Source organism: Budorcas taxicolor, chromosome 18, assembly GCF_023091745.1.
Source record: "Budorcas taxicolor isolate Tak-1 chromosome 18, Takin1.1, whole genome shotgun sequence".
Classification (NCBI taxonomy): Eukaryota; Metazoa; Chordata; class Mammalia; order Artiodactyla; family Bovidae; genus Budorcas; species Budorcas taxicolor.
The window spans coordinates 7259625-7280104 of NC_068927.1; the positions used below are offsets into that span (position 1 = coordinate 7259625).

Sequence of the window (20480 nt, forward strand, 5' to 3'; positions counted from 1 at the left end):
ATATTGTCATTATCCTCCAATTAAAAATAAATACCTTACAAAAGAAAAAATAACAGTAATAAAACTACTAAACGTTACTTAGCTTTATATTGTCATCATTCAATGGAAATTCTAAACATTATCAATGATAAAGTATTTTCCTTTAGAGGTATGAGTTGCTATCCTTTGAACACCCTTAATCCCGCCACTCCAATGTATCCCATTGCTTGGAAGTAGGATTACTGGGTGAAGTAATGTAGATATTTCTAGTTTTCATGATATAATGAAAATATTAATACGATTTAAGTATTTTCAACTTAATATCCATGGCATGGGAATATATAGTCTTACCAGCTTTGTACAAGATAATTTAAATATAAATAAGTCTGGTCATTTAGTAGGTAAAGGAAGCGCAGATTCAAATAGATGGTAGAACCTGTATTCCAGGCAGGGTGACCAGCTCATCCCAGTTTGCCCAGTGTGGTCTCAGTTTTGGCAGTGAAAGTCTCGCATGCTAGAACCCTGTGGTCCCCAGCAGCTCAGCACAATCGCCCACTGAGAGTTGAGGCCCTTCCCCAGCAGAACTGTCTCAGATGTGACATTCCAGGGTGTCCCATTTCCAGCTGCCTATAATCTGCAAGATAGTGAAGAATGGTTATTCCCAGGGGGCGGGGAGCATGGATCTCCTTGGTTTCAGAGTGTTTATATCTGCATAAGACTGGGAGGTTTTATTTTTCAGGTCACTTCACGTGCTTGTGTGCAACGCAGCTGTGTTTGGGCTCCCCTGGACCCTCACAAAAGATGGCCTGGAGACCACCTTCCAGGTGAACCACCTGGGCCACTTCTACCTTGTCCAGCTCCTGCAGGACGTCCTGTGCCGCTCAGCCCCTGCCCGGGTCGTCGTGGTCTCCTCGGAGTCCCATAGGTGGGTCAGAATTGGACGTTCTCTTCACAGCACCCTTCCTTTCACCAGCTAATGGTCCCCACCCCAGGCTCTTGGTTTTTTTTTTTAGTTTTTTTAAAATATGTAATTTTATGTATTTTGGGCTGTGCTGGGTGCTTGTTGCTGCGTGGGCTTTTCTCTGGTGGGGAGCTCCTTTCAGTTGCTGTGCCTGGGCTTCTCGTTGCGGCGGCTCCTCTTGTTCGTGGACTCCAAAGCACGCCGGGTTCAGTGTGTGCCTCGTGCGGGCTTCGGTCATTGCGACTCCCAGGCTCTAGAGCACGTACTGGAGAGTTGCGATGCTCGGGCTTAGTTGCCCCAAGGCACGTGGGATCTTCCCGGATCAGGGATCCAACCCCTGTCTCCTACATCGGCAGGTGGATTCTGTGCCACTGAGCCACCAGGGAAGCCCTCTGTTTTTGAAGATAATTTTCATTAGTGCTCCTCCAAAAAGTGTGTACTCAACCTGGCTCCTGAACTTATCAAGGTTTTATTTATTTTTTGTGATGGTGGGCGATTGTTTAGGGGTAGTGTAGACAGCACGGTAGATGGTTTTTATAACTATACTTCAAGCCCCTCATTGATTTTGCTTTGAGATGGAATAATAATTGATCAAATCTGAATGCCTGACCTTTATTGATTTGCCATTCACCAGCCTCACCACCTCACCAAGAAGAATGTGCAGTTATTCCAGCAGCAGAAACAATGCAATTAAAGACCGCGAGATGAAATCCAATTGTTTTATAATGAGAAATTAGGGAACTCAATGCAGACATTAGCCGTGTAATTGTAGAAAGGAAAGGACTGCAGTTAGAGCATATTAGAAATCTGGCCATGCCTCTTTTGGTTAAAATTTCAATTAAAACATCAGATGGCGATTCTTTTCTATTACCATTAGGAGAACGTTCAGTCGACTAGGAAGGCATTTGAAAATTTCTTCGTATTTTCAGCATATTTGTTTCTAGAGTTGGATAAACAATGGGAGAAGTACTGGGAGAGGATGAGGGAGCTGCCGGCTGAGGCTAGAGTCTAATACACATTATGGAGATTTTCCCGGTGTGGATGGGGGCTTTCACTCCCAGCAGAGTAGCTGGAGAAAAAGAACGTGCCATGGCCTGTTTTTTCCCCCCTTCCTCTTCTCCGACTTAAGTCCTGAGATGTTTTAGTGACCCAGAATGAAGCTTATTTTTTTTAATCATGCTTCCATAAAATGTAACCCCTGGGACTTGGAAGAGAGAGACCAGCCAAGGGTTAGCCTGAACCGTTTATCACTCCCAAACACAGGGGCTTATGGTCGAAGTGACACACTGCAGATAGATTTACTTTTACCGTTTGAAATTTATGACGGCCGAAATGAAAGGAAAATGCCAGTAATAATCCTCCCCCGTGTTAAAAGACACGGAACGTCTCATAATGAGGTGGTAACGAAATCTGGACATCCTTATCTTTGCAAATCAGGCCAGGTTCCTGGAAGTGGGGTGGCCCTGTTCAGGCATGAGGGGGAGGCCCCTGTGGGGGCAGGCGATGGGGTGAGAGCGCGGGGATAAACCTGCTAGCCCCCATCTTTCGCCAGATGTGGAGGGCACCCCAGGATGGGTTTAAATGAGTGGGTATTTAATGGGCGAGTCTATGGAATTGTCAGCGGCCTGCTTCCCTTCTAAGTCTGGGTCTGACATGGTTATTTCATGTGGTCTCTTTGTTCCCCCTTCACTGCAGGGTAATTCATGCTTGCCGTGGAGATCCGAATCTTAATTTCATCTACTGGATGGATCGGGAGGCGGGGCTTAGGCTTCTTGTGTTCAATCCATTTTAGTTTCTAGACCGGGTCTTCCTGCAGTGCGTGTTAGCAGGCCCACTCCTGTCCGGTGCTGGGCACCGGTTTTCTGCTTTCCGACAACCTTGTGCCCATATTAAAGGGTGTTTATACAAAGTGTTAATACCCCCAAGCTTGTCTGTTTATTGCCCATGTGCCACGCCCCAGAGCCAGTGCAAACACTCACTGCTCAAGGACCCAGAGCCCTAAAACCGTGTCGTAAAACGAAAGGGCTGGTGTCTAATTACCTCCATAAACCTTGGCGGAATCTCTTCGTTGGAGTCAAGACCCCCTGTTAGGGGAAAAATAAAGTCTGATGTTTGCAGAAAATGTTATACCAGACTGCCCCAAGGCAAAATATTTATTAGCCTCCCTGAGTTGTCCCTGTATTTTAGTTACTTATCTGGAATCGGAGCAAGTGAGTCGAGTTTCTGCATACCTCAAATCCACCCTATGAAAATGAGAACTTCCTTGCCGTGAAAAATTTTCCAGATACCAATTAAAATAGAATGAAAAGTGAAGTGCTGGCTGAAGGGCGGTAGACGGCTGCAGCTGTGTGGAGTGCCAAGTTGCCGCACACACACACAGCCTTGGATGCAAATTCTGTCCTATTCTTTGAACATACTCGCTTTTGTCTCCGTAGAATCCAGCCTAATTATGTTACTTGGGTTATTTAAAAATCCTCTGTTTAAAAAAATAAAATAAAGGAGAAGTATTTAGAGAAATACAAGATAGAGGTCTTCTCCAACAGCAGATGTTAATGTCCAGAGAGCAAGTGTTAACATGTCAGTGTTCCGGAAGGAGGAGAACTCTATTAAGACGTTATTGTTTGGCTTTGTCAATTTTTCAGCTTGAAAACAGGGTAGGCAGCCTTTGCAGACTTGTTTTGCTGCCTCTTGAGCTGAGAGGTGAACGTGGTCATTTTTCAGGAAGCAGGGCCCAGCTCAGAGGAATCAGAAAGCTTGCCCACCCTCCCCCGCTCCCTGGAGGACTGTCAATACAAGCTAATCAGGCCTTAGAAATGAGTGCACTGCTCAGGGGATCAGCAGGGCAGGAACTTGGGCTCTGCTGATGGCAAGCAGAGGGAGCGCCTAGTGTTAATAGCTGTGCTTCTCCATCTCAAAACTTTCCTTCAACCTGGGTTCGATCTAGCTTCTCATCACGGTGGATTTTGTTTTGTTTTGGCCTCGTTTCTAGGTTGGGGATTAGGAAAGCACACCTACCTCCTCTTAGGAGTTGAATCTAACCCAGTGTTCCCAAGTCTGCATTAGCCTTAAAAAGCCAAAGCGAGGAAGTCACTCTCAACATGAGAAAGTGCTGCCTGCAAATGTTCATGAAAAACATAAAGCATCTGAACCCAGTGGCAAAACTTGCCTTCCGCACAAAGCTCGAACAAAGCTTTTTGTGATGAGGAAAACTTGGCTCTTAATTTAGAATTATGAACCCATGACTGTGGGTTCATTTTTTTAATACTGTATTTAATCCGTACCATATGCCGTAGGCAACATGCAAGGAGTTCACTGTCCGTCTCTCGGGAATTCACAGTCTAGGCCTGGACGCAGGTGGAGAGTGGTCTCTATGGTCAGAACAGAGGCACAGAGTGCCAAGGCAGCTTGACTGGCTTTGCTGGTCATGTTGCAGGGGTGGCAGGCCCTTGAGCAGCAGGAGTACGATGGGCCAGGTCCTGGAAAATGGACACTTCGTTTCCATCTGCTCTGCATGGCTTCTTTCAGTCTGTCCCTCACTGCCACCCAGGGGATCACTGTGATAGCAAGCCAAGGAAGAGTTAGTCAGGGAGAGCTTCCTGGAAGAAGTGACACCTGAGCTGGACTGGGCTAAGCAAAGATGCTAAGGAGGGCGATGAGAACGGAGCAGAGAGTGAGCGAAGCGTGCTGTATTCACCCTGTACCTGTTAGATGTTGTCTAAATCCTTGATGTTCTTTTCTTCCCAGAGCATGTAGAACTCTGGGATGTGGCCCGCACCTTTGATCATTGTACCCTAAACTCAGCAGTCCTTTTGTGTGTGACAGCTCTTCTGTAACACCTTATCACTGTGTTGAAATACAATTCAGAAATAATATAACTTCCCTGCATGCGCATGTTGTAACTCAGTGGACTTACCTACCTGTAATGTAGGGGCTAAATGACTGTGAAGCTAAAAGAGCGTGTGTTCCAGCATGTCAGCGCTCTGGCAGGACTCCAGGGAGGGAGTCCTCCACCAGGATCTTCACACCTGCTGACTGCTGGCAGGTGTGTGGCCTTGCGGCTTCCAGCGCCACCAGCCGCAGGTCAAGCCCCACCTCCCCCCTCACCCCCCAGAATCTCGAAGCACACCCCTTCCTCACTCACGTAGCTGTGGCGCTCTGCTCTTGGAAGTTCAGTAGCTGTTAGAACAGTGCATCTGTGCAGAACCCAGTCCGATTCTAGTCTCAGATAATTGCGCACAGGCTTTCATCCGCGTGCGTGTCCAGCGGGGCTGTCTTCTTTGAGCAAGGCTCCCCTTGTCTGGCGGGACATCCACTGTCCCCAGCACCCCACCGGCAGTCGTTATGACAACCAGAAAAAGGCCCCCATAAATTTCCAAATTTCCCGCTAAGACCCACTGCCCCAGACGGTTGAGCTTGGCAGTCTGGGCTCTTCCCGTGGTCTGGGGGCCTGGAAACAGCCAGCCGATGATCCATTGCAGGGCCTCACTGCCGTGTCCACACTGGCGCCTCCAGCCATCAGCTCTGTTGATGCCTTCGTCTTGGTGAAGTCATTTAATACCAGCAATGGGATGTCACGGGCTGAGTCCTGGGGAAGGGGTACTTAATTCAGACATGAATTTCTTGGTCCTAGCTCCACAGGAACTGCTCGCTCGTATTAAGGGACTACCAGATTGTTCTGTCATTTCCACTTCACCTTTTGCTGTCTTTTTCCTCGGCATTTGTTCCCAGTGCCCTCATATGCTCCCTTATTATTTGGGGAAAATGCCCAGAGTTAATTTAGCAAACTCTGAGGGTTCCTTAAAGAATACGAGACCGAATTCCTTCTGTTATGATCGTTTTCTTTCTTTCTTTCTTTCTTTTGGTTGTTAGGGAAGTCACTACTTCGTTGTCATTAAAAAAAGAAGAAAGGGAGGAAAGAAACAAACAGCTGGTGTTTAACGACTCCGTCAGACCCAATTATAAAACATCAACTACTTACTTTGATTTGTGTGTATCCATGCCATGGGTATACTTAAAAACATTAGACTCTGCCTGCACTCATTTTGGCTTTGTTTACATTTATCTTTTAAATGTATGAGACTATTGATGGCACCTCACCAAGGTTATAACCCCTTTATAATCATTAATTTTTAATCTGGATGAGAGTCTTGGAGGCAGCAAGGCTCATCTATATTTACTTGGAAGCTCCAAAGAAAACATACAGGACACAAACACTGGCTAAAATAACCCAGGAAAACCTTGTCAAGGGTTAGGAATGCAATATCTTTCTGCGTCCAAAAGCAGCAGCCCTTTATTTAAAATGTTTTCCCATTTAATTTAATTATCCTTGAACTTCCTGTTGAAGGTTTTGAAAAAATAGATGTTAGAGGCAGGGGTAGTGGATGGGGGTTCAGTGAAGACCACTCCATTTATGAGTCTGGCCCTTTATCAAGTGTGTCTTTGGACCTGGTCGGTTTCTATTGTGGGATCGCCATCGTCTCTCTTTAAGGAGACTTTGTTTCGATGTTCACCCAATTGAGACTTGTCTCTCTTTAAGGAGACTTTGTTTCGATGTTCACCCAATTGAGATTTTAGTCATCTCTGCATGGTTTTCTCAGATTTCTAATAAAAACACAAAGCTATATCAGAAGTCAGGGGCTGACCGATTCATATCACATTTTCCTTTTTCTTTTTTTTAGGTTTACGGATATTAACGATTCCTCGGGAAAACTAGACTTTAGCCGCCTTTCTCCATCGAAAAGCGACTACTGGGCCATGCTGGCCTACAACCGGTCCAAACTGTGCAACATCCTGTTCTCCAACGAGCTCCACCGCCGCCTGTCCCCCCGTGGGGTCACGTCGAACGCAGTGCACCCCGGGAACATGATGTACTCCGCCCTTCACCGCGGCTGGTGGGTGTACACGCTGCTCTTCACCTTGGCGAGACCCTTCACCAAGTCCATGGTGAGTCGAGAGCCGCGGCTGCCACGCACACCTCTAGTGCACCTTTCGGAAAGGGTACTGGGGAAACCCAGGCACACTCGCTTCCTTGGCCTCTCACCTGTCCTGAGAATGAGTCTGGTCTTGAGCATCACGTCATCAGGCCTTTTAGAGGGATGAGAAGGGGCGCTTGAGCACATTTCAGTTGACTTGAGTTGGCATCTGTTTCTCTAGAGATGTCTCCAAGGCCCAGAGAGAAGATGTGCGTTTTCGCTATTGTGTTAATACGGCTGATGGAGATGGTTTGTTTACATTTGATGTGATCTTTTTTTTTTTTTCAGTAAGCGCAGTCCTTCCAAACTGTGTTTTGTGTTAGTAGGTAAATAGCATGGGTTTGTGACTTTGCATTCTCAGCAAATATGGCTCCTTTGTTTCCACTGAGAGTCTGTATTTTTGCTCTAAATTCTTCTTTTAATGGGTGTAAATAAATGGGGCACATTTTATTCTGTACTTCGCCAAAGGTAAGTCCTTTCGGATTCTTCAGACTACCATGTTTCGACTTGGACTTCACAAGGTAAGTGTGAAGTTTTCCTGTTTTTGATGGCCTTCTCACAGCTGTCTCTGAACACTTCTTTCATGAAAGCATTGAGTAGGAAGTCATTTGAGTGAAGAATGCGCATTACACACAATATTTTTGGTATGGTGCTTTTCCAAAATACAGGCCTCTAAAATTTCCCACCTACTTAAACTTCATGTTTGTGGATGACAAACATAACGAGGAAAATCTACAACAACAAGGAAAATCTTTTGATGTGCATAGGAAGAAAGTGAGCGCGTTTTTAAATTTTCGATCATGCAGGTGTTTCTTATGCAAAGTAATTAGTTATAATCCAGGAGTTGAATACTTAAAGAACTGAAGAAGTGAGAGGAGCTCCGGAGAGCAGTTCTCCAAGTTCAAGGGGAATGTGTGTCACAGGCTTCTGATGGTCCCCTATTGCCTGATTTTCTGTGATTGCATGACAGTAGGTTTTCCGCAAGAGCGTCTTGGACCATGAGTTTGGCTCATTGTCTTAAGAATATTGGTCTGGACTGGTGCCAGTGCCACTGGCAGGCCTGTGGATGAGTTGTTCAAGCTTAGGAAGTGGGAGAGGAGCGAGGAGCGTCCTTCCTCACTCTCCACTGGCCCTGCACCTTCATGCCCAGTGGGCCAGTCATCAAGTACAACTTGTCATTTCCGGGTCTTGAATTTCCTCATTTGTATTTATTTGAGCATTGGTGGAAGCGAAAAGAACTCCTTTCTGTGAAACCAGAGTCTTGCTTCTTTCTTTTTGCGGATTTCTCTAATCAGAGGAATGTGATGGGAAGGAGCCCACTGTGGGTCTGTGATGACTCAGACTGTCATGGAGGGTGGTGTAACCGTCTGTTACACTGTTGGATGTGGACTCCACTCACTGAGGGCGCCTTGATGGACAGTGACAACGACTCGTATTCTGTGATGAGATCCCAGGGCTTAAAAGCCCTGGATGGTGCAGCGGGGAGGGGCGGGAAGACTGGCTCTAGGAAAGTGAAAGGTAGGGCGAGTGCCTTTCTGTTTCTTGGGCTAGGGGCTTTAATACTTCACATGAACATAGCATGTAAACACGTGTTTAGCTAAGTCGGGCTGTGTTGTCGGCTCCTTGGATGCATCAGGAGGGTTTCTGAAAGCGCCACCAAGTGGAATCAGGCAGGCAGCCATGTCGTGATCACAGAGCATTGGGTGGTATTAGTAACTAAGAGTGTTTGATGGTAAGTGTGGTAAGGACACAAACCAAGTGGAAAAGCAGAGTGTGGAGCTGGAGACCTAGGCAGAAGTGTTACCGTACGGGTGGGTGGAAAAGCAGAGTGTGGAGCTGGAGACCTAGGCAGAAGTGTTACCATTCGGGTGGGTGCCATAGGGTATTAGGAGAAGGTCCCCACTCACCATACTGGGAGCTGGTCCAGTGATGCTTGATGCCCAGCACATGCAGCTCTTTCCTGCCCTTCCCCATCCAGTGTACACAGACCTTGGCCTCCTCCCAACCCTGGTCCCTGGTCATCCAGTCAGGAAAATGCCCACGGGGAGCAGCCTGGGGCACCAGATCAAATAAGAACTGGTCTCTGTGGCTCTGGGTGAAAGGGGCATTTGAGAAAATGAGCAGATAACCCTTGAGAAGGTTTGGAGAAAATTGGTGACGTAACCAAAAAAACCACACTGAATTCTAAGTTGTTTTGGCAGTGATGGACTATTCTATGAAAGGGCAAGGGAGGTAAACCCTTAGCCTGTGTTAGGAAAAGGATTTGACAGGGCTTCCTGGTGGTGGTGAGTGTGAGAAGGCCTGGGAGAGTAGAGCAGCCACCTCTTGCTCATGATCCTGGTGGTCAGGCCCAGCTCTCGCCCTTGGCATTGGGAGAACTCGGGTTTGGCCTTCCTGAACTCGTTACCTCTCAACCAAAACAGCAACACAGGTTGGAGTGAGGACTGACAGTAATAGATATTACTGTGGTAGCACCTGTGGTGTCTTTATGTGTCTAGGTATTTGGTGGTGTTTCTTAGACAGCAGAGTCCCACATGACTGAGATTCATGAAGAGGTGGAATGGGCCCCCTGGTCTTGTGAAGCTCGCAGCCAGTCACTTCTCTTCCATGAACGCGTAGGACTCTGTATGTGGGGGAGGTCCCTGCCCCAGGGAGACCAGGGATCTACCCTTTTGCTGGTAGGACAGACTGGACTCACTGGAAGAGTCAGCCTGGGGTCTTATCCTTCTGTACGGGGCTCAGCACCGCTTCTGTCATGCTAAGACGTTGTTTTGTGGGTGGAGGGCACACTTCTGCCGTTTTAATGCAGACTTGCTTTTGCACCTAAACCATGTTATTGCATCCCCATTCCCACCCCATGTAAAAGTTGGATCCAAAACGCTCATGGAGAGCCTGAGCACGGGTGCGGGGTCCCAGTCACCCAGGGGCGCGTGTTTTGTGCGCTCTGCCATCACGCCTTTTCCTTTGAACCTCAGAGTTGCTCGAGTGTACGTTCCGTTGTACAAGGCCAAGGAAGCGAACACAGCACGGCCTTGTGCCGGGAAGGCCTGCCTTTCTTCTCCGCCGTCGCCGGCTCCCTCAAGTATTAAACAGCAGTATTCTAATATCAGCGTCCCTTTTTTATTTGCTGTGACTTGCTGTGACTACAGTGATTTCAGTTACAGTAATTAGGTCACCCTTCATGGAGTCAGGCTATTTTAAGTGCCTCTTTAAGGAATATTGTTGCAGATTAGTAATTTTACAACTGCATGTTCTTGTGCAACTTTATTAAATGTAATCTGTCTTTTAAATGTTGCCCTTTTACAGTTATACATTTCTAATTGTTGCTGTAAATGCATTATCACTTTGAAATTAATTAATATTTCCATTTTGGCCGCCTGCAGTATAATAATCACTAATGAGAAACTCTTAGGGATTAATTCTTGACACAGCGACCCCTACTGGTGGAGCCTGTCTCTGACACTTCTTCCTCTGGGGGTCCAGAGGTCATGACCGGTATATGGAGGTTTCTGGGGAGACAAGCATTTTTCTCTCCTCCCTCCTACTTATGTTACAATTAAAATAATAGATAAAAATGAGACTAGGATTTTCTAGAATACTGTTTTAAGGAAGATAACAGGATTCTTCAGCTGCTTGATCAACATCTAGAAGGAAACTAGAGTTGACAGAAGCTTTCTAGTTTACAGAGTCACATCCATCCATCTGTGTTACGTGCTTATTTTCCTGCCTACCTTGCTTCTTATTTAAATACCTCTAAAATGACATTTTTCGCATGGACTCTAAAATTGCGTGTTGCATATGGATGCAGTCATATATATTATATGTATGTGTATATAATGCCTTTATACGTACATGTTACTTTCTGGGGCTTAATTCACAAAACCCGGTGTGTGGTTTTATCTAGTGATACAAGAGGTTCTGAAAAGTAGTTTTTGGCTATTTTTCAGTTGTTGCCGCGCACCCAAGTAGGAAGCAGCTTGACGGGTAAGGCCAGACACCGTGAAGCCTAAATGTATCAGCGTGAATGCCTTCACTCATTGCTTACAGCACTTTTACGTTAGAAACACTGAAAAAGCATGGGGAACTTACCCAGCTTGTTCAAGAAGTTGGACTATCAGCTGGCAGACTGTTGGCCAGCTACTTGTCCAAGTTCATTTTCTTTGTCAAATACACCCGCCAGCCCTGCCACATGGACCCAGCCCTGTGGTTGTTTCCTTTTTAAAACATCTGAAAGCACCTTCATGAAGCGCACCCTCTCCCCCTTCTCTCCCCCACAGAAACTTGCAGTCCTGGTAAACCACATCTCAGCTCAGATTCCTAGGTCCACGCCAGCCTTTTGCCATCAGTATGTAAATTTGAAGCTGAGCCCCTGTCACGTGCCCCTAAGAGTGTTTTGTGCAACCACATATTTGCATTGGCAGGCAATGGTAGAAAGAGTATCATGTGTTAGGGTAGCAAGAGCTTAGCAGATGTTTTAGGGGGACCGCGTTTTCAAATCGTTTTACATTAAGAAAAAAGCAACTTGAGTTTGTCGAACTTCTGAAACGATCGGATTGTGTTTCCTGGGGCCGCGCTCAGCCCTTGTGCTGAGTTTTAACAGATGTGCGGCCGCCCCGCTAATGGATGGGCTCGTGACGCTGGTCCTGTTGCAGAGTTATAAATTATAACTAGGAAAAGCACACGGTGTTGTTCTCCTAACCTTCGGGAAAGCCAAGCCTGGTAATTCTGCCCTTGAATAACCCGCGGCAGGGTGATTTATAGCTGTACAATTTAAAACATAATGAAGGAGATAATAGATGTTGATTTGTTCTTTAAATTAGCATTTTAGAAAAATACTACCCCTCCCCCACTCCTCCCCTTTAAATACCTCTTGTTGACCACGCTGTGGATCTGATCAAGGACAAAAGTCCCTGTCTGAATCTCTGCGGGTACTTTGGAGTAGAAAAGCAAGGGGCCTTTTTCTGTGCTGAGGGGAGGAAACATGGTTTTCAAAGTGGAAATTTCAGCATATTCTTCACTAATCTAAATATTCTGAGACTCCCGAGTGAGGGTTGAATTCTCTGGCTGCCTTGTTCTTGCCAGGCCAGATATGTTGGAAAACCAGACTCCTAGGACCCCTCTGTGGTTGGGCCACACTTTGGCTTCTCTGTAGCCACCCTTTCTCTCCCCATGGTGGGTTCTTCCCCTCGCTGAAGCCATGTCCCCAGAGCCTCAGACATTCTTCTTATTTTTCAGGGTTATCATTAGCACTGGTTTTATTAGTCATCTCTCAATTCTGTTTGGAGCTTTCAGGTTTACAGTGTCTGCCCAATTCAAAGTCTAAAGAATATGATCAGATGAAAAAGAGCATGGGGTTTAGAATCAGTAGGCATATGTTCAGAATTCACATTCCCCCCCCCCTTTTTTTAGTTGTATAATTTTGAAGTGATTCACCCTCTCTCAGGCTCATTTTTTGCCAAACATTTTTTAGATGTTTTGGGCTGTGAGTCAACATCCAATTTAACAGGGGTTTTTGGTGTTTTTTTTTTTTGAAGTCCCCAGGCAGCCAGGGTGTTCCTTGGCTAATATTTAGGCAGTTTCTCTGTGATTGTCCTGGTTTTTCCCTCCTGAGTATATTATGGTTGCAGCAGCACCAACCTTTGCAACTTCACCTGTGAACCCAGGGTGGGAGGAATGAGATCCCTCTTTGCATGCTTTCTTCCTTTATCAAGGAGGAGAACGTTCTGTCTCAGAACTGTCTTCCCTCACGGACTTCTCAGCTCCTGTTGGCCAGGATTGAGCTGCCTGTCAGACCCTGGGTGCAAGGGAGGCTGGGAGAGGGAGTGCGTTTTGGCATTTTGTGTTTCTAGGGTGAAAGGCAAGATCTGATGGCAAGGAAAAAGGGTAGGATGGAGGCTTCTGAGCAGACTCTATTGTGTACAGAAAGTTTCCTCATCTGTCTAATGGGACTCTATAGAGTCACTGTGGAAGTACGTGAGACTTACATGGTAGAAGCCCGACCTAGTCTGGTCCCCTCACGTTTACCCAGCTTTACCTCAAGGCGCTTCCAGCCTGTCCTTCCTCCTCCAGGGCACTGAAGCACGCCGCTCTCTAGTCTAGAATGCGCCTTCCCCCCCATGCCTAGTTACTTCGTCTTCATCCTTCAAAACTCGATCCGAGCATCACAGCTCATGGAAGCCTTAGATCCACATTTGGTCAGGGCCCCCCGCGATGTGCTTTTATAAGAGCCACTGCTCATCATGTGTTAGTGTCTGGCGTGTCATAACACGCCCATCGACACATACCAGCTGAGCGAATGAAGGAGCCGGGGATCTCACCTTCGTCATGCTGAACACAGATGCAATTTAGAGAAATAATCCCCATAGTCTCAAGTTTAACATCTGTTTTAAAAGTACCGTTGTTGCCTCCGTACTGCGGTGTCCTTGGTCTGTAAGGCGCATGCTCAGTAAATATTTGTAACTAGAAAATGATTAGGCGCTTAATGAATGGCAGTCATGAATTCCTTCCTTATTGTGAGTCTCTCTGAGGCGGGCAGGGAATTGCAGTTAAGAATGTGCAGATAAAGAGCTGAGACTTGGGACATCCCTCTCTCCACCCAGAGTCACACAGCTGGTCCGCAGGACTAGAACCCAGCCACTCACCTCTGAACTCCCAGCGGCACATGAGGGGGCCACCCAGAGGTGTGGGCGTGGAGGGGAAATGCATAAGGAGAACAGCAAGGCGTGGGAAAGAGAGGAGGGGCTTTGGAGGCAGGCAGCTCTGGACACCCACCCCAGCACTACCCACTTGCTAACTCTTGGGCACATTTCATCCCCTGGTTAACATCTCTGCACGAAACCAGGGTGGCGCGCCTGCCTCCCGCGTTGTGTTGAGAATTGAGCAAGGGCAGGGACGTGCCAGCTGTTCAGTAAACACTCACTGGTGTTGCTGTTACTGACCTGTGTCGGGGGTGAAAGATGGTGAGGATATAGCCTTCAGAGCATGGTGTGTCAGATATGCAGTAAATGTTATCATCGCCATCGCCATTATTTTTTCAGACAAGGGAAAGGTTGCTTCACTTCCCATTGCTCGAAGATGCCCATGCTCCTAACCATGGCCCCGTGTCCATCACCGAAGTTCTGATTTTCCCCTTGAACGTCAGGCATACAAGCACCACGGACAGTACAGCCCTGAGTTGCATAATGTCAGCCCTCCTGGTGGCCCACTGAAGCTAATGGTGCCCCTCGCTTTGAGGACAGAGTTGCCCTTTCCTGTTGGAAACAAAGAGGAGGAAGGCACGCCTGGCTTTATGAGGCTGCGGCACTTCATCACTGTATTTTCTCTGCCTCGTGATGCAGTGTTTTAAGTCTGGTCAGGCTTTTGTTCCCGAATGAGCGCGCGAGAGGGGAAAAAAAATGCCTATCTGGCCTTAATACGTGTGACAAATTATTTAATGAACATTTAACCAGGATTTGAAATTCCCCCAGTTTTATCTTCCTCGTTTCCTTTGCTTGTGCGTCCCCGCTGGCACTTGGGTACTGCACTGCCTCTTTTTAACTCCCTTCTGAGCTCTTTTATTACTTTTAAGTTAGTGGTGCCTTCTTTGATCCTCCCCCTCCAGTTTCCTTTTCTCCAATTTCATACTTCTTTCCAGTGATTTTTGGCCGCTGCGCAGTTTCGCTATCGGAGGCCAGCACGATTAAACAGACGCCAGGAGTTTGTGTTGCCCTGCGATGCTGTTTCTGAAATGTTTATTCTGTGAACATTGATTTTCGTATAAACCACTGGACATGTTGGTTTTTCCTTGTTAGACGGAAGGTACTGTTTTCCCAGCAGCAATAGGGAGAACTTTGAGCCTGGGGTTCCGAACCGTTCAGAAGCTGAAATCCATAAACTCTGCCCTTCTAACTATGCTGAGATAAGTGTGTACCTTGAACGACAGTGGAACACATGTTCTCATGTGCCCCGAGGACCTGCTGAATGGCAGGCGCCACCCTCGTGGGTTTAATTTTCTGTGTCTCATCCCACTGAATGTCATTTTAGAGCTTGCTGTCCTCAGACATTCTCAGAACAAGTTGTTCACCCTCGGTAGGCCTCAGTTTCCTTCTCTGTAAAATGAATCACTGAACTGAGATATGATGTGCCAGGACTTGTGGATTTTACCGTGTAATTTGAATGGAAATTTTTTTCAGAAAGACCCATGCTGGTTCGTATGCTTTATGCTGAAAATTCTGGATGAAAGACAGATCTACCACCATAGACTATCACCCTAATTTTATGAAAGGATGGACATTTAAATGCCAAAAGCTAGGCAGGACAGGACTGTGGAACAGAAGGAAGTGCTTTCCGTTGAGTGCGTTTGGCTGCAGGGTTGGCCCTTCTGGTGCTGCCGTGGGCATCGCTCATGTTGCTGAAAATGCTGGGCTTACCCTGGGGCGTGACTGGCCTGTGAGGATTCCAGGGGCACTCTTTCAGCCCCAGAGCTCTTCTGGCATCTGTCAGGTCCCAGGTTCTTGCAGCGGCTCTGCCTGCGTCACTGTGACTGCGTCAGGGACCCATGGGGACACCATCCGTGGAATGCGGACTCGCCAGAGTGGCAGTTGTTTCCTGTAAGCACCTGTTTTCCCGTGTTCTTTTAGAAGGGTGCCACTCCCTTGACGTCTCTCCCAGTGTCTCTGGGTCTGGAACCCGGCCCCTCTGCTTATGGTCAGCTTTCAAGTTGCTATTTGAAGGCTCAGCCAGGGAATGATGCACTTCAAGCTCGCGTGCTTGTTGCCGGGGTTCAGATCCTAATGGCCTGGAAAACGGAAGACTTTGCTTCCCCCCTGCCTCTAAGCTGGAGGCCTCTTGGAGGCACAGCCTTGTGTGACCAAACCCCAGAAGGGACAGCTCATAACTCTGGCCCATTCTGTATGGTGGAAGCAGGTCAGTGGGTCTGAGCCACACTCAAGAGGAGAGGATCTCACAGTGATGTGAATACGGGAAGCAGGAAGCCTCAGGGCCATCTCGCAGGTCAGTGGGTCTGAGCCACACTCAAGAGGAGAGGATCTCACAGTGATGTGAATACGGGAAGCAGGAAGCCTCAGGGCCATCTCGTACTTCACAAATTAGGGTTTATTTAGTCTTTCTGTGTGAGCTTGTGCGTGCATGTGTGTGTGTGTGTGTGTGTGTGTGTGTGTGTGTGTGTGTGTGTGCGCACACGCCTTTTGGTAAGCAGTCTGGTGGCAGATTTGGGTCCTGCTCGTTCTTGGCCCTGAGCCATAGCGTTCGTTACTGATGCCTGTGTCTTTGCCTTGCTCTTGTTTCATTCTTTCTGCATTCTTGTCTTTCCTCTCTCTGGGCTGACGGGTACCAGATGCACCTGTCCAAAAAAAAAAAAAAAAGTGTGTGTATTAGTGTTGATTATTTTGCACTTTTGTCTCGTAATGAGAGAGATAAGATTTAGTCTTTTAGTAAGAAAGCTTATGAAAAGAATAAAGAAACATATGGATTGTGTTTCTTAAAGTCAAGTATTTGTTTTCATGCTGATTGAACAGAGGGGCCATGTTCATCAGTGGCCTGAATTTTCTTTCTAAAAAAATACACCTATTTCTGAGTTTTAAGTTTCAAAAATTGTTCAGAGATCCTAGACTGTTTTTTTTTAAGCCATAAAGGTCAGTGAGGCTCACTGATCATTCAAAGCCCACATTGAATATTATTCTTATTCTAGACCATGCATAAGTCTTCAGATTTGTTTTTGTTGTTGTAATTTTGGGGTCTATTTTAAGTAGGAATCTAAGAAAGAAAGAAAAAAAACTTCCATGTTGCTGTTTGGGAGAAATAAGATTGTGCACCCTGAAATTTGGTTCTCATGTTCCAAAACCACTCCTGTTAAGAGGTATACTATGTGAAGTATCTTATTTAGTCATATTCTAATTTCCCTTGTGAAAGATCATGCCCTTTTCCCCCAGCTGGGCTTCACTGTCTACCACCTTGTATAGAATCCGCATCACTTGAAACATGTTATCTTTGAGTTTCATAGGATGGGGGTCTCTTTAATTATTTACATTTTTGAAAAAAAGAAAGTGAAATATTCTTTCCAAAGCCAAAGTAATCGGCAGGAGTGTGTGGTGTTTGTTCAGCTGGATATCTTATTTATTTGAAGTACTGAGAGAAATCTCCCCTGACTGCTCAGAAAAGGGAAGAATAAACAGAGCGGGTGTCCAAGTAACCTGAGCTACAGAGGCTCTCGTTTCACAGAAAAGTTATAAAAAGTCTATTTGCCTGATCCAAAAAAAATACTGTATATCAACTACTGAGAGCTTTGTACTGTTTTCTTAGTATTCTCACTCTTTAAAAGAAAAAGAAAAAAAAAAGCTGTAAAATCTGGGAACTTTAGAATTTGGGGGGAATATTTTAATATTCCTAGGCAGGTGAATGCCATCAGTCTGTTTTTCCTTCTTAGAACATGACTCCTCCCGCTGGCGTGGGTGTGTGCTACCTGCCATCTGTCTCTTTGTTGACTGTAATCCTCAAAGGTCGGGCAGTGTGGTTAGAACGGCCGAAACTTAAGCATTCACCCTGGGCACGTTCCCTATAAAGAAGGTGTTATGAAAATGTTTCAAAGGAAAAAGAAAAATGCAGCTTATTTCAAAAGAAGTAGAATCTGGAGGTTACCCAGTCCTGAAAGAAATACAGATTTCTTCTCTTTTTATTCCCTCTGTTATAACTGTTAGACATGAGTTGGCATCCTTTTTGTGGGTGAAAAATGAGGGAACATACCAGCTTCCTTCGTCCTGAACCTGGAATAGTCTCTTCTCTGTGATTTGCTTTCCCCTTAAACAGATTCATGCATCACAGCTTCCAGCGTCACTTCATCTCTGCTGGCCTCATGTTTGAACCCATAGCCAAAATCAAAAACAAATTAAGAATGTAGCTAATCTTTGCTGAGTCTGCCTGACCATTGACATGCCTCCGTGTTGGGCTGTGGTGTGCAGGTTTGGCCCATATTGGGTGCAGGGTGGGAGGTTTCACTGTGAGTTTTCTGGAAAGGAGTGTGTGTTCTATAGGCTTTGAGGACCAGGGCAGCCACGGCTACAGCTCCCACTGGCCAGAGCTCACCTACCCATTCCGTCCCCACGGTCCCCTCCCAACAGGGGGTGGGCAGAGGAGAGGAGCGTGTCGGCCTGTTTTGCGAAAGAGGAATTCATCACCATGTAGCAGAAAGGCCATGTGCGGGGGTCCAGGTTGCAGAAATCAGGCTCTGCATCCCAGCCCTTCCTCCTGGATGCCCCCATCACCGTGGGAAAGTCACACTACCCTCTGGGCCTTGGGTTCTTTATCTCTTTGTAAAAGAGGAACCAGTTCCCAGGTCTTTAGATTGTCAGAGGGTTAAGGCCAGCTCAACCCTTGGGCATGTGCTGGTTTTCTTTATATCCTTCCAGTTAATGTGAATTTTCCTGAAATTGACTGATTTCTAAGAACACATAGGAAGTATTGTGAAAGATCATGTCTATCATTTGGCCCTAAAACATACCAATCCCCTGTTCATGAGAAATACTCTTTAAGGCTGAACTCCAAGCAACACCCATGAGCTACCTTAGTACCGTCCTCTTGATAATGCGATTATATCATAATGTACTGTCAGAGCGCCTAGTCCAGTTTTGTGCTTTGTCAAATCATATGAATGCTGTGGGTAGCATGTCAACCTCCTTTGGTCTTCAGTGATTCTGATGCATTTTGTCCACCTTCTCCCGTGCTTGTTCTTTCCTTCAGTTCAGTCGCTCAGTCATGTCCGACTCTTGGCGACCCCATGAATCGCAGCACCCCAGGCCTCCCTGTCCATCACCATCTCCCGGAGTTCACTCAGACTCATGTCCATCAAGTCTGTGATGCCATCCAGCCATCTCATCCTCTGTCGTCCCCTTCTCCTCCTGCCCCCAATCCCTCCCAGCATCAGAGTCTTTTCCAATGAGTCAACTCTTCGCATGAGGTGGCCAAAGTACTGGAGTTTCAGCTTTAGCATCATTCCTTCCAAAGAAATCCCAGGGCTAATCTCCTTCAGAATGGACCAGTTGGATCTCCTTAAGTCACCTTAAATCCTTTCTTGGGAGCAGGTCATATAGGAATTAATGAAGTGATTTATTTTGAAGCAGAGCCATATTCCATTGAATCTATTAATTACACCAGACCAAAAGCAACTCTGTCTTGGTCTGTACTTTTGGAAGTGTGTCTGTACTGTCAATACTTTTGGAAGTGTGTCTGTACTGTCAATACTCAAGGAGTATTTGCAATACTCCTTGAAAAAAAGTTTAATAAAAGCATCCCAGGTTAAAAAAAAAAAGCATCCTAGGTTCAGAACTTTGGAAAGCTTTCACGTTTTTTTTTTTTTTCTTTTCCTCACCTTATTTCTCCATATGATTTACGCAGTCCTAATTATTTATTGTTATCAAGTATCATGCCAGCTACCCGGATGGTAAACTTTTCATCAGACACGAATATGTTTATGTATGTGTATGTGTGTATCTAATCACAGTTCTCCAGGGGCTTAATAAATAAGTGTTTATCCCTTTTTTGGTCTTTTTGTTTCTTGACCATTTTCTTTTCCCTCTGCCTACTGTTGTTTTCCAGCAAGCTATTTATATCTTAACATATACCTTCATGAAAAAAGTTGTGTATTCAGGTAACTGAAGATGGTTTGTAAAGACAGAAGGAGTCCGTGATGGCAGTGTATGTGGATGGTAGTAGACAGTAAGGATACAAGGAGTGGGCTGGTTGGTTTGTGACATCATGCGGACAGGCCTGTATACTTAAAAAATCTGTTAGAGACGAGAGGAGGATACAGCCCGCAATTTCAGCCTCCTGTTTTGATCCTGAGGCTCTAAAAAAGAATGTTGATGAATAAAACATTTTAATCAGAACCATATCAACACTGATCAATTTTTTTACCCCCGTGGGGGTCCAATACAGGGTGAATTCCATTAAGTCAATGAAATACCTCCATTGAGTTTTTAAACAGTACCAAGATAGTTCAGCAGTTGCTCTGAAACTTTTTTTTTTAACTGAAATCCTTTTCACCAGGATCTGTTTTGTTTCATGTATATTTGTAATGTTCATTGAAACCAGAAAACTATGTTACTCATTTGATTAAAGACCAATAGTCATGTCTTAGCTAGTACCTAAGAAATTCTCCAGCAAGTCCACCCAGTCTAGTATTCAGGGTTTCATAGTTATCCAGGACCACTCTCTGAACATGGTGATAATCGGATTCTTTTCCAAACTGCCAAAGCTTGGATGACTTGGGGCCTCTCCCTCTCTGTACCGTGGAGGGCGTGCAGTCAGTGGCAGATCATTGTGCTGTTGTTCCAGAACAGTGTCTTACGGAAGATTTTTAAAAACTTAATATTTTTTAATGCAATACATAAACTGATGCATATGTACTTAGTTAGGCAGATCCGTGTATGTGTTTCTGTGTGTATAATATGCATGTGGCTGAGTCAGAAGTTTCACAAAACAGTCTCCAATGATGGGTGGTGTCCTCTTTTCTTGGTTGCATTTCATTTTTTTAAAGTGCTCATTGTGACCCATTTTTACCAGCCACTATTGATTTC

General features: G+C 45.8%; 1 protein-coding gene and 1 long non-coding RNA gene across 5 annotated transcripts in view; both read left to right on the top strand.

The window, feature by feature from the left end:
- The window catches only part of WWOX (WW domain containing oxidoreductase), a 915589-nt gene that overhangs the window by 258559 nt on the left and 636550 nt on the right, over positions 1-20480 (top strand). For 3 of the 4 annotated variants that reach the window (XR_008200887.1, XM_052655897.1, XM_052655898.1), the window contains exons 7-8: positions 719-904; positions 6619-6883. Coding sequence is in view for 3 of the 4 variants with exons in the window: in XM_052655897.1 (XP_052511857.1) it covers positions 719-904; positions 6619-6883 (451 nt within the window). In the remaining variant the exon portion in view is untranslated. The remainder of the gene's footprint in view (positions 1-718; positions 905-6618; positions 6884-20480) is intronic. The other variant, XM_052655899.1, reaches the window with a different exon arrangement.
- LOC128063238 (uncharacterized) overlaps positions 15645-20480 on the top strand; it is a 139431-nt gene continuing 134595 nt past the window's right edge. Inside the window, exon 1 of the long non-coding RNA XR_008200888.1 lies at positions 15645-15903. This is a non-coding gene — a long non-coding RNA (uncharacterized LOC128063238). The remainder of the gene's footprint in view (positions 15904-20480) is intronic.